The sequence below is a fragment of the Zonotrichia albicollis genome, chromosome 22, assembly GCF_047830755.1.
Source record: "Zonotrichia albicollis isolate bZonAlb1 chromosome 22, bZonAlb1.hap1, whole genome shotgun sequence".
Classification (NCBI taxonomy): domain Eukaryota; kingdom Metazoa; phylum Chordata; class Aves; order Passeriformes; family Passerellidae; genus Zonotrichia; species Zonotrichia albicollis.
This window is the reverse complement of record NC_133840.1, coordinates 10,963,610-10,979,099: the sequence shown is the minus strand read 5'-3', so window position 1 is coordinate 10,979,099 and position 15,490 is coordinate 10,963,610. Positions and strand designations below refer to the sequence as shown.

The 15,490-nt window shown below is 64.3% G+C and overlaps 3 protein-coding genes across 4 annotated transcripts; 2 read left to right on the top strand and 1 right to left on the bottom strand.

The window, feature by feature from the left end:
• Positions 1–1,699: 1,699 nt before the first annotated feature.
• Positions 1,700–9,763, top strand: LOC102061912 (claudin-4). The gene is made up of 2 exons (XM_074556875.1): positions 1,700–2,025; positions 8,992–9,763. Exon 2 carries the CDS (start codon positions 9,001–9,003, stop codon positions 9,643–9,645), a length of 645 nt encoding a protein of 214 aa, XP_074412976.1. The 5' UTR covers positions 1,700–2,025; positions 8,992–9,000; the 3' UTR covers positions 9,646–9,763.
• On the top strand, positions 5,096–7,014 carry LOC102062084 (claudin-4). The gene has a single exon (XM_005493729.4). It carries the CDS (start codon positions 5,545–5,547, stop codon positions 6,172–6,174), a length of 630 nt encoding a protein of 209 aa, XP_005493786.1. The 5' UTR covers positions 5,096–5,544; the 3' UTR covers positions 6,175–7,014.
• A 405-nt stretch (positions 9,764–10,168) lies between the features above and the next one.
• METTL27 (methyltransferase like 27) lies at positions 10,169–12,860 on the bottom strand. 2 transcript variants are annotated; one of them, XM_074556874.1, is made up of 6 exons: positions 12,660–12,860; positions 12,463–12,591; positions 12,202–12,337; positions 11,987–12,079; positions 11,297–11,560; positions 10,169–10,474 (listed from the first exon to the last, which is right to left on the bottom strand). In XM_074556874.1, the coding sequence occupies exons 1-5, from the start codon at positions 12,765–12,767 to the stop codon at positions 11,322–11,324; spliced, it is 705 nt and encodes a 234-aa protein (XP_074412975.1). In that variant the 5' UTR covers positions 12,768–12,860; the 3' UTR covers positions 10,169–10,474; positions 11,297–11,321. The 2 variants fall into 2 exon arrangements, with proteins under 2 accessions (XP_074412975.1, XP_074412974.1); XM_074556873.1 differs by having other exon boundaries at positions 10,169–11,560; positions 12,660–12,859.
• Positions 12,861–15,490: the final 2,630 nt, after the last annotated feature.

The window sequence follows — 15,490 nt, the reverse complement described above, 5'->3', positions numbered from 1 at the left end:
CACAGACAGACACACACTGACGGGGACAGACACACACAGACACAGGTACAGGCACACAGACAGACACACACAGACAGACACACAGACAGGTACAGACACACACAGACAGACACACAGACAGACACAGGTACAGAGACACACACAGACACAGACAGGTACAGACACACAGACAGACAGGTACAGATGCACAGACACAGACAGCTACAGACACACACAGACACACAGACAGACACACAGGTACAGACACACAAACACACAGCTACAGGCAACCCCCCCCCACATACACACACACATTCAGACACACACACCTACACACACACAGGTGCAGGCACACACACACATACACACACCACGAACACACAGGTGCAGGCACACACACACAGACACACACAGACACACATACACATACACACACACACACACACACAGGTGCAGGCACACACACACACAGACACACACACACAGAGACACACACACACACACACACATACACACAGACACACACAGGTGCAGGCACACACACACAGACACACACAGGTGCAGGCACACACACACACACACACACACACACACGCACACACCCCCTCTGCTGGCAGCAGCGCCCCGGCATGCAGCTGCGCACAGAAACACATGGACACATAGACACACAGACACGCAGCGACAGACTCGGACACACAGACACATGGAGACAGACAGACACACGGACAGATTCACAGACACACAGACTCACAGACACGTAGATTCAGACACACAGACGCAGACTCCCAGACAGACTCAGGCTCACACAGCCAGACACTGACACAGAAGCAGAGGTGAACAGGCAGTGGTACAGGTGCACTCACACACACCCTCCCCCAATGCACATGAGGCTGTGGGCAGGGGTTCTCCTGGCAGGGCTCTGGGCCAGGAGGGGACCCCAGGCAGGGCTGGGGTATAAGGAAGGGGAGTTGGCACCCCAGACAGGGCTGTGGGGCACAGAAGTAGGGGCAGGGCTATACCCCCAAGTCTGTGGAACAATGGGAATACTCAATAGCAGGGCATGGGGCAGGGAAGATAACCCACATAGGAGAGAGGGATACCTCTGGATAAGGATATGGGACAGGGAAGATATTCTAGGTAGGGCTGTGGGGCAGGGGAAGAGTGGGATACTCAAGGCAGGTGTATGGGATAGGAGCTACTGGGGCAGAGCTGGGGTGGGACACGGCAGTGAAACACCACAGCCCCCGAGCCTGCAATCAGAGCCCCACACGCGGCGTCCCCACTTTGTCATCCCAAATTGCCCAAAGTACAGGCTGTGCCCGCTGTCGTGCCGGCCTGGGGCAGCTGCCGCCGCCTGACTCACGACGGAGGAAGGGGCAAATCACCGGGGTTTCGGGTTGCTGGCCACCCCCGGCAGGACACATTCTTGTGGTGAGCAAACCAGAGCACTGGTGTTTACTGAGGAGCTGAGCAGGACCAGCGTCCCTGGGGGATTCCTGAGAGCACCCTCATCCCAAGCACTGCATCTCCCTCCCCAGAGCAGTCCCTCTGCACTTCCACACAGCTGGGGAGGGATGAGGATTATCCCTCGGGATGGGGACAAAGTGTGGTGGCTGCAAGAACTCTGGTGACACGGGGACAGGTTTTCTCTGCTGTGATGCAGAGACCCCGAGCAAATGTCAGACCCAAAGGTCACGGCAGCATCACCGGTTTGGTGGCCCCAATGGAAGGCCACCTGCGCTGACAGGGGGGCACCCACTGCAGCATCCCCCATCCACGCACCGGCAGCACCCGGGGGTGCGCGGGAGGTGACGGCAGAAACCGCCCCGGGGCCGCGGGGCCGCGTCCCGCTCACGTGTGCGGCGGGGCCGGGGTGTTCCCGCCGCTGCGGTCGGGAATGCCGGCGCTTTTCCCCCGGGGCAGCGGGGCCGGGGCGCTAAATGCCGCCTCGGCTGCTTATATTTCAGGCGCGGGGCTGCTGGCTCTGCCCCGGCCAGGGCACACAGGCAGCCCATTGTTGGAGCCCCTTCGGCGCGGCGGGAGCAGGTGAGGCGGCTCCGAGCATCAATGGCAGCTCTGTCTGCCGGCGGGGCGGGGAGGCGGCTGCGGCACTCGGGGCTGGGGGCGGCGGGGACACGGACCAGCGGGATGTGTCGTGGGGTTCGCTGCGGGATGCTGGACCGTGCCCCGGCATCCCCACCCCGGCAGATCGGACCGTGTTCCCCAGGGCTTTGCCGTGACATCCCGCTTCCTCCGAGCATCGCCGGTGGGGACACCCCCATTGCACCGCCGTGACCCCCTTCCTGGTCCATCATCTCCCCCATCCCTTCGCCAGCCACCCTGGCAGCGCTTAGGGGTGGTTTCCCTGTCGGGAGCCACTTGTTGCATAGAAACTGGACAGAGTTTTGACTTTCAGAGCGACTTCAGGCCGAAGGTCCCTTCTCTCCCTGCAGGGACCCCACAGGTCCCGGCGTGCGGCTCCCCTCCCGATAAGACTTTGCTTTCCCCCAGCGACAAACAACCTGACTGTGCATTTTTGAGTGGGTCGGAGGGATTTATGTTGGGCAAGGATGTTTTTTGGGAACATTCAGTCTCTGGGCTGTCGGTAACTAATCCTCAGCCTCCAGCGGGGAGAAGCTGCCCCGCTCCTCACAGGCTGAGTGGGAGGGTTGTTGGCCGTGCCTTGCTTGGCAGATGTGAAGCCAGAGATCCCGGTGGATCATCATTTGCTGGCAAGTCTCACCTGCCTCTTTGGGACCTTGAGGTGGCCAGGTTGGTGGGTCCATGTGTGGGTCCTGGGGGATGAGGGGCTCTCGGCTCAGTGGTGTGGGCTATATGAGGTGGGACTGACACTCATGTCCTGGGTGGAGGTGTTCCCAAGACCTTTTTGGCAGGAGATTCATGCCCCAAGCCCTCTCCCTGCGGTGTGTCCTCCACCCTGAGCAAGGCCAGGGTGACACAGCCTCTGCTGTGCACCCAGCAGTGTCTGGCATTGTGACACTGTGTTTAATGTCACCTTCCTGCCTGGGAATGGCCTCACTGCCCAGCTGAGGGGCTGCAGTGTGTCCCCATGCTGGTGAATACAGAAAAAGTGTCAGAAGCTTTTCCTGATGGATGTGCCAGAACGGGAGCTCTGCCCTCACAAACCCTGTTAGCGCAGTGTAACAGGGATGGGAACCCAGGCTCCTGCATGTCCTTCAAATCCCACTGCATTTGGGGCAGGGCATCCATGGCTGTCTGGATGCTGGGGCAGGTGCTGGGTGGTGAAGGCTCAGGATGGGTTGAATGTGTTGAGCAGCCTGTTTTGGGGTGGAGGAGCTTCCTGCTGAGCAAGTGGGCTGTGGTCCCACCAGGACGTGTGCCTGTGCCATGGCTTCTTGCAGGTGACACTTGGGAAAATCCGGGACTGGGGTCCTGCAGGATGCCCTAAGAATGAGCATTGGGATAGGGCTGTGGGACTGGTGTCCGTGTGGGGCTGGTGTCTGTGGAGTGGTTGTCCTGGATGGCATGTCCTGAGGCGCTTGGTGGTCCCACCTGTACTGCACCACCATCCTCAGGCTCCAAGGGCTCTGGGGTCGGCTGCTGATCCTCCATGCCAAGCTGGTGTCTGTCTGTCCTGCAGTGCTGGGGACGCGGGGCCAGCAGTGCTGTCCGGGTGGGTGTGTCACTCGGGAATGTGGGGAAGGGCACAGGGGCTGCCCCTGCGTGGCAGCTGCCAGGTGGAATATATGTCACGTTCCAGCATTAATTACAGTAATTGGCTGTCAGAGGCCGTGCTGGCGCCTGCTCTGCCTCCGAGGGCGAGATGAGCAGCTCAAGCTTTGATGCTCCGTGCGCGGGGGAGTCCCTGTCCCCACCTTGCCATTTGTCCCCAGCCCAGAGACATGTCCCCACGTGCCTGCGGGGACGCCGTGCCGCTGGGAGCCACACACACACACGCGCGCACACACACACACACACACACACACACAGGAGGGCGTGTGCCTCTCTCCAACCCCAAACACTGCGGTGGTTACGGCAGCCGGCCGGGAGGGGAAAGCCTCAGGCAGAGTCTGGCCCCGGCGGGGATGCTCCGGAGCCTTGTAGATTAAAGGGAGCCCTTGACCACAAGGTTCTGGCCGCAGGGTAGACACACTGGTATGTGAACAATGCGGGCGTTCCAGCAGGACAGAGGGACGGAGCCTGGGCAGCTCCTCTGGCACAGGTCGGGCAGGCAGGACCATGATCATCTCCCTAGGCTGGGGTCTGCTGTGAGACGTGGGTGTCCCCAGGCATCCTCCTGGCACCACAGTGCATGGGCCACCAGGCTTGTCCCACCACACTGGGACATGATGCCCAGGGACATCCTGGCACGAGCAGTACCAGCTCCAGAGTCCGTCCCACCAAGCAATAAGAACAAATGATTGAATTGTGATGGTAACCCAGTGCTCAGGAAAACTAAGATTACTGCACTGCCTCTTATCTTTTCCTGGGGCCCAGGATTAAGCTAGGGTGATGAAACAGTGCAATGTCCGTCTGTCTGTCTGTGCCATCTTTCTGGTGTCGTGCTGTGCCTGTGCAGGGGCTTGGAGGGAGTATGGAGGGAGCCCATGTGGGAGTCATGGATTTAAAGAGGACAGGTCAGCATCAGCATGGCATCAGTGTTGGCATTGGTACTGGCATCAGCACTGGGATCGGTGGGTGTGGCTCTGGATGTGATCAGTGGGATCAGTGGGTATGGCTCTGGGACAGCTCGAGGCTGCATTTCCCCCCCGTAGCCCCAACCCACCCAACCCCACCACACAGGCAGTGGGACACAGGCAGAGCTGGGGCTGAGGGTGGCTGTGTGAGCCCTGGCTTGGCACTGGAGCACAGGTGAGCTGGGTTTGGGGTCTGCCCCCCTGTAGCCCCAGGCAGTGCCGTCTCTCCTTTGTGGGGAAATGGCAGCCGCTCCAACCGGTTTGTGGGTCTGGGCGGTGGCACCTCCTGCCCGAGGCCTAATGGAGGGCTGCAAGTGCTGGTATGGATGCCAAGGAGCAAACAAGAGCCGCTTGTGTCCTGCCGGGCATGGAGCCCAGCAGCCAGAGGGAACAATGTGCTCCTCCCCCGGCATGGGGCCATGGGGGGCCAGAGGCTGGCCTATGAGCTGGAGGGAAGTTGAGGCATGAAGGCGTGAGGGGACCCCATCCAAGGGATGGAGCAGAGGGTTCTGGCAGGGATGGCAGAAATACCCTGGTGCCTGGACACTGGCTCTTCCCCTTTAGCATCCCGGGCTGAACCCCAGTGCTGCCCTGGGCATGTCCTGCCTGCCCACAGGAATGGGATGCACTCCTGCACCTGGGTGGCCTGGTTCCAGTCCCCTGCATCCTCCTCCGTGAGAGCAACCGGGATATTAAGTGTCATCACTGCAGGGAGAAATACAAGTGGAAGAATCCCGGGAAACTGGTTCTACCCCTCCGTCCGGTGCCGGCGGCAGGCCGGCGGCTGCGGCGGCGCTCCTCCCTCGGCAAAGGCATAAAATGCCTGCCATGGTCCCGGCAGCCGGCACTGCGCGGCGGGAGGCGGGCGGGGAACAGGCGGCGAGCGATGGCCTCCATGGGGATGCAGGTGCTGGGCATCGCCCTCTCTGTCATCGGCTGGCTGGCCTCCATCCTGTGCTGCGCGCTGCCCATGTGGCGGGAGACGGCCTTCGTGGGGAACAACATCGTGGTGGCGCAGATCATCTGGGAAGGGCTGTGGATGAGCTGCGTGGTGCAGAGCACGGGGCAGATGCAGTGCAAGGTCTACGACTCCATGCTGGCCCTGCCGCAGGACCTGCAAGCCGCCCGTGCCATGGTGGTGGTGGCCATCGTCCTGGCCATCCTGGGCACCCTGCTGGCCGTCACCGGCGGCAAATGCACCAATTGTGTGGAGGATGACACCGCCAAAGCCAAGGTCATGATCTTCTCCGGCATCATCTTCATCGTCGCCGGTATCCTCATCCTCATCCCCATCTCGTGGTCAGCCAACAGCATCATCCAGGACTTCTACAACCCGCTGGTCTCTGACTCGCAGAAGCGGGACCTGGGCTCGTCCCTCTACGTGGGCTGGGCGGCCTCGGCGCTGCTGCTGCTTGGGGGGGGGATCCTGTGCTGCACCTGCCCCCCCCGCGGGGAGAAGCCCTACTCCGCCAAGTTCACGGCTGCTCGCTCCTTGCCAGCCAGCAACTACGTGTAGGAGCCGCCGCGCCTGCCTGGACCCCCGGCCGCTCCAGGGCGCAGGGACCTCCCAGGACGCGCAAAACCTCCCCGGCCGGGCTGGGGCTGGCCGGGCGCCGGGGCGGTGCGAGGGAAGGCAGACAGAGCCGCCTTTGTTCCACCGGGGTTGCAGTCGGTTCTCTAATCTCGGTTGAGACAGGGGACAAGGAGATCCTGTCCTAGCTGTCCGCGGTGGGGGCTCTGCTCCCCCCGGAGCGCGCAGCTGAGGCATCTTCTCCGAGACATCACCTGATCTCCTCCCCGAGCATTAGCTGGCTCCCGGTATCGGGGTGTGCCGTGTGGTGACACAGCTCCCAGGAGCCCGTCCCACGGGTGGCACGGGGCTCTCTTTCCCCGCGTGAAGCTCCCCGGGACGTGTCTGTCCGTCGGGGTGGGTGGCGGTGTCGGTGCTGATAGGGACCGCGAACCTGTCCCGCGTGGTCACAGGGACGTAGTGGTTCTGCAAACCCCGGCAGGGTCTTGAGGGGTGACAGGGGCTGTCACCTGCCTGATCTCTAAATTATGACTTTGACCTACTTTCGGGGCTCGGAGCGGCCGTACAGAGTGTGATTTCTCGCGGCAGCTCCCCAGGGCGGGGGCATCATTATCCTGGGAGTGGGACGGCAGCAGCCGGGCTGGGAAAACCGGTCGGGGAGGCGGGGCGGGAGCGGGGCTGTGCCCCCGCATGGTGGGGGGCGTCCCCCCCGACCCGACCCCATCCATGGCCCCAGCGTGGGGCGCCCGGGGCGGGAGCGCAGTCTCACGGTACCCCTGCCCGCGTTCAGCCTTCCCGCATTAAACGGCAGCTGCTCACACCCCGCTGTGCCTCGTGTTCTTTGCGCTCTCCAGCACCCGCCTCGGTGGTGGGACAGCCCGGTGCTCCTGTGCCCTGGGCTCCCGTCCTGCTGAGAGATCACCCAGATCTGTTCTTCGGAGTCTCCTGAGATCCCCGCCGCCTGTTCCAGCCCTGGCGTCCCCTCCCCGTTCCCGTCCCGGGCCGCCCGGGGGTGACAGTGGCACAGAGCCTTGGCGGCGCCGGACGGGCTGCAGGGCTGTCCCACGCCTGTCCCACGCCTGACCCGCCGCGATCTCCCCACCCGAGCCGGCAGAAGGCGGCGGGCGCCCGCCGGGGCGGGTCGGGGCGCGCTGGCCCCGGTGCCAGCCCCGAGCCCCGGCCGGGAGCGCCCCGGGCCCGGCGTGGGCAGCGCCCACTGCTTTGCCTATCTCGCTTCCGGCACGGCAAGCGCTGCTCTGCCTTGGGAACATCCTTACTTCCTTCCTTCCCACCTCGGCGTTTGCGGGGACGGGGGTGACCCCGCCTAGCTCTGGGTATCTCTTCTGGATCTGAGGGCTAGAAGGTTCCCAGCTCCACAGTCCCTTCACTGGGCCCGGGAATGGTGGAAAACATGCCTGTAACCCTGTGGTGCCAGTGGGCAGGTGAGCTCAGTGCTCTGCCGAGCATCCCCGGGGATCCGTGGAGGCACCACTTGTCCCCCTGCAGGCGCTCGTGGGCCCTGTTTGGGATGCCGCATGTGGCCAGGTCCCGCCGTCTGGGGAAGGGTGCCAGGAATGGTGCCCACCATGCCGGCCCCTGCCTGCCTGCAGCACGGGGGAAGGGGCTGTCATTTGGGCCCAAAGGGTCTTTCATGGCCCGGGGGATGCCAAGGCCAGTGTTGGGTGTCCATCAGGCTCCTGAGAGATAAAAGGTGCTGGGTAAGGAGTGAGTGTACCGCGGGAGAGGAGAAGCTGGAGAAACCAAAACCGAGACATGGGAAATGATGGTGAAACCTCTGGCAGGAGCCGCAGGGTGTGCCAGGCACAACCGATACCCGCTGAGCTCAGGGCCATAAAACCCCGGCTGGTCCCAGGTGCCAAGCACGGCACGGGCACCCAGGGGTGAACTCTGCTCCGTGAGGGGCTGAGCTGGATGTGGGCTGAGCCAGGGCCACAGCAGTCACACGTGGCCATGTTGGAGTTGCCAGTGTGCCCAGCATGTGTCCCTATACCAGCCACCCCTCTCCCAGGGATGCCATCTGTGGTGACCCCACAGCTCCTCACCAGGGTTCGCCCTCTTGGGCTTCTCTGGGATGGTATCGCAGAAGGTCTGAGCCCCAGACCTGGGTTCTGGGCAGAGCTCAGCTCTGATCCATTTCCCTTTTCTCCTGGAGAGGAGATCCTGGGTCCAAAGGGCACTGTGGGATGGCTGTGAGGGCAAAGCCAGAATGGGAGCAGGCAGTGCTGAGTGCTGTGGGGGGCTGCCTTCCCTTCCCTGCCGTGCCCTGTGCCCTTCCCTGAGCCCCTGGCACAAGGCCTGTGGCCGGGGAGGCTGAGTACCCGTGCTGGAGTGGGACATGGGGTGGGCACCGGGGGGTGGCCACCAGGGCAGGGCATGGGATGGGTGTGAGGTGGGGGGTTTCACTCTGCAGCACTGGGGGATGGGCCCACCTAGCCCCCCATCCTGCCCCCCATAAGCCATGCTTTCCCTGACACTTGCCATGGCCTGGGAAGGGGGGATGGCAGAGGCTGTGCTGCACTGTGGGGACAGTGTAGGGGCCAGTGTGACACACGGGGGCTCCTGCTTGGGGCCTGGCTCCTCAGTGCCACATGTGTCCCCATCCTGTCCTGCAGCACCGCCCCATGCCACTCATGTCCCTGTGCCCTTCAAGTCCCTGTGTCCCCATGCTGTCCTGCAGCTATTCCCATCCTGGGGGGGAGCAGGGCATACCAGACAAAGCCCACGCTGTCCCTGGCTGTGGGCTGTGACACCGTGCCTGTGACACCGTGCCTGTCCCCGCAGGAGCTGTTGATGGCGATGATGACGATGCAGACGGGAGGACTGATGATGGCCGCCCTGGGCTGGCTGGGCTCCATCCTCACCTGTGCCCTGCCCATGTGGAAGGTGACGGCCTTCATCGGCTCCAACATCGTGGTGGCCCAGGTGTTTTGGGAAGGGCTGTGGATGAACTGCGTCTATGAGAGCACGGGGCAGATGCAGTGCAAGGCCTACGACTCCCTGCTGGAGCTCACCTCCGATCTGCAAGCTGCTCGTGCCCTGGTGGTCACCTCCATCTTCGTGGCCTGCCTTGCCTTCTTCATCGCCCTCTCGGGAGCCGACTGCACCCGCTGCGTGGATGACAGCGGCACCAAGAGCAGGATCTCTGCGGTGGCAGGCGTCATCTTCATCATGGCCAGCATCATGCTGCTCATCCCCGTCTCCTGGTCTGCCAACAGCATCGTCAGCAACTTCTACAACCCCATGGTGCCTGAGGCCCTCAAGAGAGAGCTGGGGGCTGCCCTCTACATCGGCTGGGCCTCCAGTGCCCTGCAGCTCTTCGGTGGGGGCGTCCTGTGCTGCTCAGGATCCCAGTCCCAGCAGGACCCCTACCCCAAGAAGTACAGGGCAGTGAAAACCTGCGGCCCAATGGGCTATGCCATGAAGGACTATGTGTGAGCCACTGTGCCCAGGTGCCAGCCCAAGGCAGAGCACCGCTGTCCCGGTCCTGCATCCCCGTGCCACACCCTGCCCCTGCACTGCCTCCTCCTGCCCATCCCCACGCTGGCTCACCCCCCAGCACGGTCCCCACATGTGCCCTTCCCCAGGACAGGGACTATAAACATCCTGGTGCCACCAAGGCTGCCTGGGCTCATTTTGAACAGCGCGGTGTGGGGAGGATGGTGATGCGTCCTGGGGGTGCTGTGCCCTGCCAGCTGCTGTGCTCCAGCACCTACAACATCCCCATCTTCCCAAGGGGAGCAGCAGCAGTCTGCCAGCTCCTGGCATTCCTTGCAGCAGGAAAGAGGCAGGGAGAGGATGCTGAGAGCTAAGAGCAGCACGGGGGGACACCAGGTGCTCTGAGCCCCCATGAACTGGGAGGGGACCCCAGAGAAAGGCTGAATCCCCCCTCCCAAGCTCCTGGCCACCCACCCTGGAGGGGGCACATTCCCACTGCTCTGGGAACAACACACAGCCGACAGACAGCAGGGACAGAGCTTTATTGAACAGGCAAGTGTAGGGCTGGGCACAGCCACAACCCCCAGCTGCCCAGGGGACAGTGTTGGAGACAAACGGGAAGGGAGCAGTAGGACTGATGAGCACAGGGACCCCAAAACATGGGGTACAAAGCAGAAGGGTGGCAAGAGCCATGGGGAGGGTGAGTGTGGAAGATGTGGGTGAGGAACAGGGACAGACACAGCCATTGCCTCACACTGAGAACAGCTCCTGAGGGGAAGGATGCAACCTCTTCTCCAGGAACATGGGAACAGGATAAGCAGGAACAGGTCTGAGGGAAGGGAAAAATGAAAAAAAAAAAAACCCAAATATTCCAGGAAGAGATTTGGGTAAAAAACTTCCCAAGGGAGCAGTGGAGGAGGAATTGTGAAGGCAGCCCAGCAAGGGGCTGGGGGAACAGGCTGGGCAGGCAGTGCTGGATGGCTCCTGGGTGGGGAGCAGCTGCCAGCTCCCCAAATCCCTTCCAAACTCATTTCCCCTCCCTGAACATTAACTACAAAGCTGTGGGAAAATGAGATTCAAGCAGCTGTTGTGGGATGCAAGGCAGATGTGGCACTTGGAAAGCCTCTCCAGCTGGGAGTCACCTTGGCGTTGCTGCTTTGACTCTGGATGTGGAGGCTCCTGCACCTCAGGGCTGGCTCGGTCCCGAGGGAGGAGGAGAGGCCATAGGACACAGCAGTGGGGAGCCACCTCCAGCAGTCCCCAGCTAAAGACTCTGGGGGTAGGAGATGGAGAAGGATCCAGATTTGACCATGAGTGCTGAGATGGGGAAGGTGGGGAGAAATCCCAGACTGGACATGCCTCAGAACAGCCATGTGGGCCTGTGAGATGCCATGGTGAACAGTGAGGTGTTGGGGTCAACGCCTAAATGTCAGAGCTAAAGGTGGCACACAGGAGACCCTGGTGAATCCAGAGACCCTCCCCGTGCTGTGCAGCAGACAAGGGCCCCAAGCCCAGACCTCGGTGAGAAGGAACCAAGGAAAGGAATGGGGAAATTCCCCCAGAATATTCCCCCAACTCTGTCACCCCCAGCAGCTGCCTTGCTGCAGGAGGGGGCCACTGGGCTCTGTTTTACAAAGGGTCAAGTGCTCACCCCCCCTCCAGAGCCATGCTAGCTCTCAGCCCTCCTCGAGGTTGGGAACAGGGCACTTCTGGTAGATGTAGACCACGCCGGAGATGTAGCCAGTGCCCTGGGTGCTCTCCTCCTCGGAGGTGGCCCTCTCCCAGTACTCCACTTCCTGGGCCTGCAGCTTCTGCCAGGCTCCTCTCTGCTCCAGCTGCCCCAGCGCTGCCTCCAGCTCTGCCTTGTACCGCAGGTTCGAGGGGTTGCTCCTCGTCGTCAGGCACAGGAAGCCGCCTGCGGGACAGGAGAAGGTAACACTGACACAGCGGGGACACGGGGAGGCACCGAGAGCCCGCCCGGAGTCAGCGGGCACGGACAGGGCATGGACGGGCACAGACAGGGCACGGACGGGGCAGCGGGCAGGGGACAGGCAGGACAGCAGGCAGAGATGGGCAGCACAGGGGATGGCAGGGCATGGGCGGGATGTCCCGCCTGAGCACAGCTGTCACACACCAGCACCCTTACTCACTGCCACCTTGTCCTGGCAGCGGGCAGGGTCAGGGACCCCATGAATCGCCCGTGCGTGGCAGCATGGAGAAGGCCGTGTTCCAGCTGTGCCACGGGCCCAGCGCTCAGCGGGGGACCCGCATCCACCGGGGCTCGGTGTCCCATCCCAGCCCGCCGGGGGTCCCAGAGCGGGGGGAAGCGGCCCCCCCTTACCCGGCTTGGTGACCCGCAGCAGCTCCGGCAGCACCGTGCTCGGCACCTGCCCCTCGCCCAGGGCCCCCACCACCGTCACGGCGTCGTAGTGCTCTGCGAGGACACGGGGCATCACCGGGGGGTCCCTCCGGGGCTCCCCCGCCCGGTGCCGGCCCATCACCCGTGGGACACACGGGTGTCACCGAGGGGTCCCGGGGTCCGCCCCCTCCCGTTACCTGCGGGCGCGGGCAGCGGCTCCCTGCCCAGGACGCAGAGCCGCAGCTCCTGGTAGAGCCCGGTGCTCCGCGCCCGCTCCAGCATCCCCGCGCTGCCGTCCACGCCGTCCACGCAGCGGAACCCGCGCCGGTGGAGCTGCGGGGACAGAGGCACGGTCACCCCCGCCCCGCCCCGCCCCGTCCCGTTACCCCCAGCCCGTCCCGCCCTGTCCCGTCCCGTTAGCCCCCGTCCAATTCCGCCCCGGCCCGTCCCGCCGGTACCTCCCGCGCTACGAGCCCGGTGCCACAGGCCACGTCGAGCAGCCGCGCCTCCGCACGCGGCGCGGGGAAGGCGAAGGCGAGCGAGGCGGCGGCGAGATACGGCGCCCGGTACTCCAGAGCCGCCACATCCTGCGGGGACACGGCGGTCAGCGGGGACACCCACGGCCCCGTTCCCGTTCCCTCTGTGTCCCCGGTACCTGCTCGTAGAGGGCGGCCCAGTCGTCGTAGAGCCGCAGCCGTTCGGGCAGCGCCGAGGCCCGGTGCGCCGCAGCCACGCGGTCCCGCACGGCCGTCGGCGGCCCCATCCTGGTACCGCCCGGTACCGTCCGGGCCGACTGACCCGCGCCGGGCCCGCCCCCGCCACCATTGAGCCGGAGGCTCCGCCCCGGACACGCCCCTAAAGCACTTGGCCCCGCCCCCCGCTCGCGACGCGCCCCCAGTGCCTCATTGGCTTCTCTGCTCGCCCAGGATACGCCCCCAACATGTTTCCTCAATGACCCCGCCCAGGACCGCCCCACAGAACGCGCGAACCCGCCCCGGCCAATTGGTTTGGGGCGCTCCCCGGCCACGCCCCCGCGCTCCATTGGTTGGGGGCGCCCGCCCCGGCCACGCCCCCGCGCTCCATTGGCAGCCGGAGCTGCCCCTCCGGGCGTTAGGAGCGACCAAGTGCGCTGGGCAGCGGTGGGGGGAGGAGGATCCGGTGTCCTGAGACCTGACCAAGCGTCCGAGTGGTGACCAATGGCCCAGGGAGGCGTCAGGTGTCCTGGGGGCCTGGCCAAGTCCAGCAATGGTGACCTCAAATACCCCAGGGCCGTGACACCGAATCCCCGCGGGGAGCGGCACCGGGGGCCCCAGGGCGCCTGTCTCCAGCAGTGTCCTCTGCTCCTGCTGCTGTCACCTGCAGGGGTCAGTGCCCATTGCGTCACTCATGTCCCAGGCGCGGGGACAGTGTCCTGGACAGGTCACCTCCTGCCCGGGCCCTGGCCCCAGCCCCGCACGGCCCCAGCGCTGCGCTGTTCTCCATCCTGCCCCCGCATCTCCTTCCTCCACTCCGTCACTCAGCGTGGCCGCCCCCCGCGCCCGCCGTGCCGCACCGTGTGCGGCAGTGACAACCCGGGACTGCCCCCGGGGAGGCGGCCACGCACTACCGGGCAGCTGCTGCTTTTCCTGAGCGGCCCGTGCCGCCCCTCGGGCCGGGGGTCATTGTGCGCTGCCCCGTGGGGACAGGGGACAGGAGCGGGCCGTGGCGGGGAGGGAGAGGCGCGGGCTGGCTCCTGCGAGGAGCGGGGAGCTGGGGTTGATGATGGCTGCCGGCTCCTTGCAGCTCGCGGGGTGCCATCAGTGTGTGACCTGGGTGAGGTTCGCGTTTGGCTCAGAGCAAGAACAGCCCTGAGACCCCGCGCGATGCACGGCGGGGGCGGGATGTCACCTCCAGGTCACAATTCCCCGGAGTGCCTGATGCAGGTGCCCAATGTTTGTGAGGTTCCGTACCCAGCTGCGTTATCCCTCGAAGGGCGAGGTCACTGCGGGAGTCCCCGTTAACCTTTGGTGTCGCAGCGAGGCCGAGGGACAAGCTCTGGGACAAGCCACAGCTGTGCCCATCGCCTCCGGCTGTTCCCAGAGCGAAACAGACGGATCCAACCACTAATTAGTGACAGATTCAGCTGCTAATTAATGACGGGAAGAAAATGCGGTGCCCTGAGGGAGCCAGTGGCCGCTCCGAGGCCGCTCTGGTGGCCTCGTCACCTCCTGTGTCCCTCCCTGGGGCCCGCTCTGTGTCACAGGCGGGGCCGGTTCACCCGCGGCCGGCCGGTCAGTGCTGGCCGGGACCCTCGAGAGGGAGCCCTCCGCCCGCGGGACGGACCCGCACGGCCGCGCTCGGGGTTCCTGGCGGAGCCGCAGAGCACAGGGCGGGGCTGGGGCCGCCCAGGGCTCGGCCCGGGACAGCAGCGACAGTGCCACCCACTCCAGGCACAGGGATGGCTCCCGGGCTGGGGCTGCGGCGCTGTGACAGCTCCTGCCACTGTCCATGGGCATTTTGACCCCCCTGCTGCCGCCAGTGTGGGTCCAATCCTGTCCCTCGTGCTTGGTGTCCTTGGGAGGGCTGTGGCCTCCAGCACGGGCTCTCTCAGTCTCGCCATGGTTCCCACCACTAAGTGAACTTCCCTCGAGGAAGCAGTGCCAGGATGCACCTCCAGCACTCCCTGTCTCTGCTCAGCTGTCCCAGGGCCCACTGGGCCTCGCCTTCTGCAGCCTTGACCTGGACGGATCCAGCCCCGAATCTGCTGGTGCTTTCTCCGTCCCCTTCCCGTGGCTGGCTGGCTCTGTCACAGCACAGCTGTGCAAACACCTGCACCCCGTGCCACCCCCACGGCTCTGGGCTGGCTGGGGCCCAGCACGGCCATGCTGGGGTCTGCACAGGGCCTGTTGCCAGCGTGGGATGGCCTGGGCCATCCCTGCTCAGGGCTGGGGACAGAGGTGGCAGCAGGTGTTGGCAGGCTGGAGTGTCCCATGGCTGGTGCTGGTGTGAGGCTGGACTTTGTCCTGACACGTGGCCTGGTGCTGGCGGGCTCCCACTGGGTCACAGGACGTTCCTCTCTGATGGTGCAGTTCCTTGGGGCGCTGTCCTTGTCCCCTGCCAGGGGACACGGCTCTCTCTGTGCCCTGATGGGGTGCTGGGACACTGGAGCTCAGCTCATCTGCCCTGATGGAGTGTCCCCACCAGCCCTCAAAGGGGACCATGTGCTCCCAAGGCAGGGGCTGAGCCCCCCGAGCCCACAGATCTCTGCTGGGGCCTCGCCTGCCCTCCCTCCCCGAGGAGCTTCTGCAGGGGTGGAAGCATAGCTTAGGTGGGGCCCTCACCTCCAAAGCTGCCACTGAGCTGGGACAGGAGATGACAAAGGCCAGGTCTGTGCCTGGTTTGGGCCAGGCATCTCCAGGGTGGGCAATGTCACCTGACACCAAACCTGCCTGCAGGTCCCCCCTCTGAGCCTTCCTGGATGCCCAGGTGAAGTGTGGTGGCATTGGT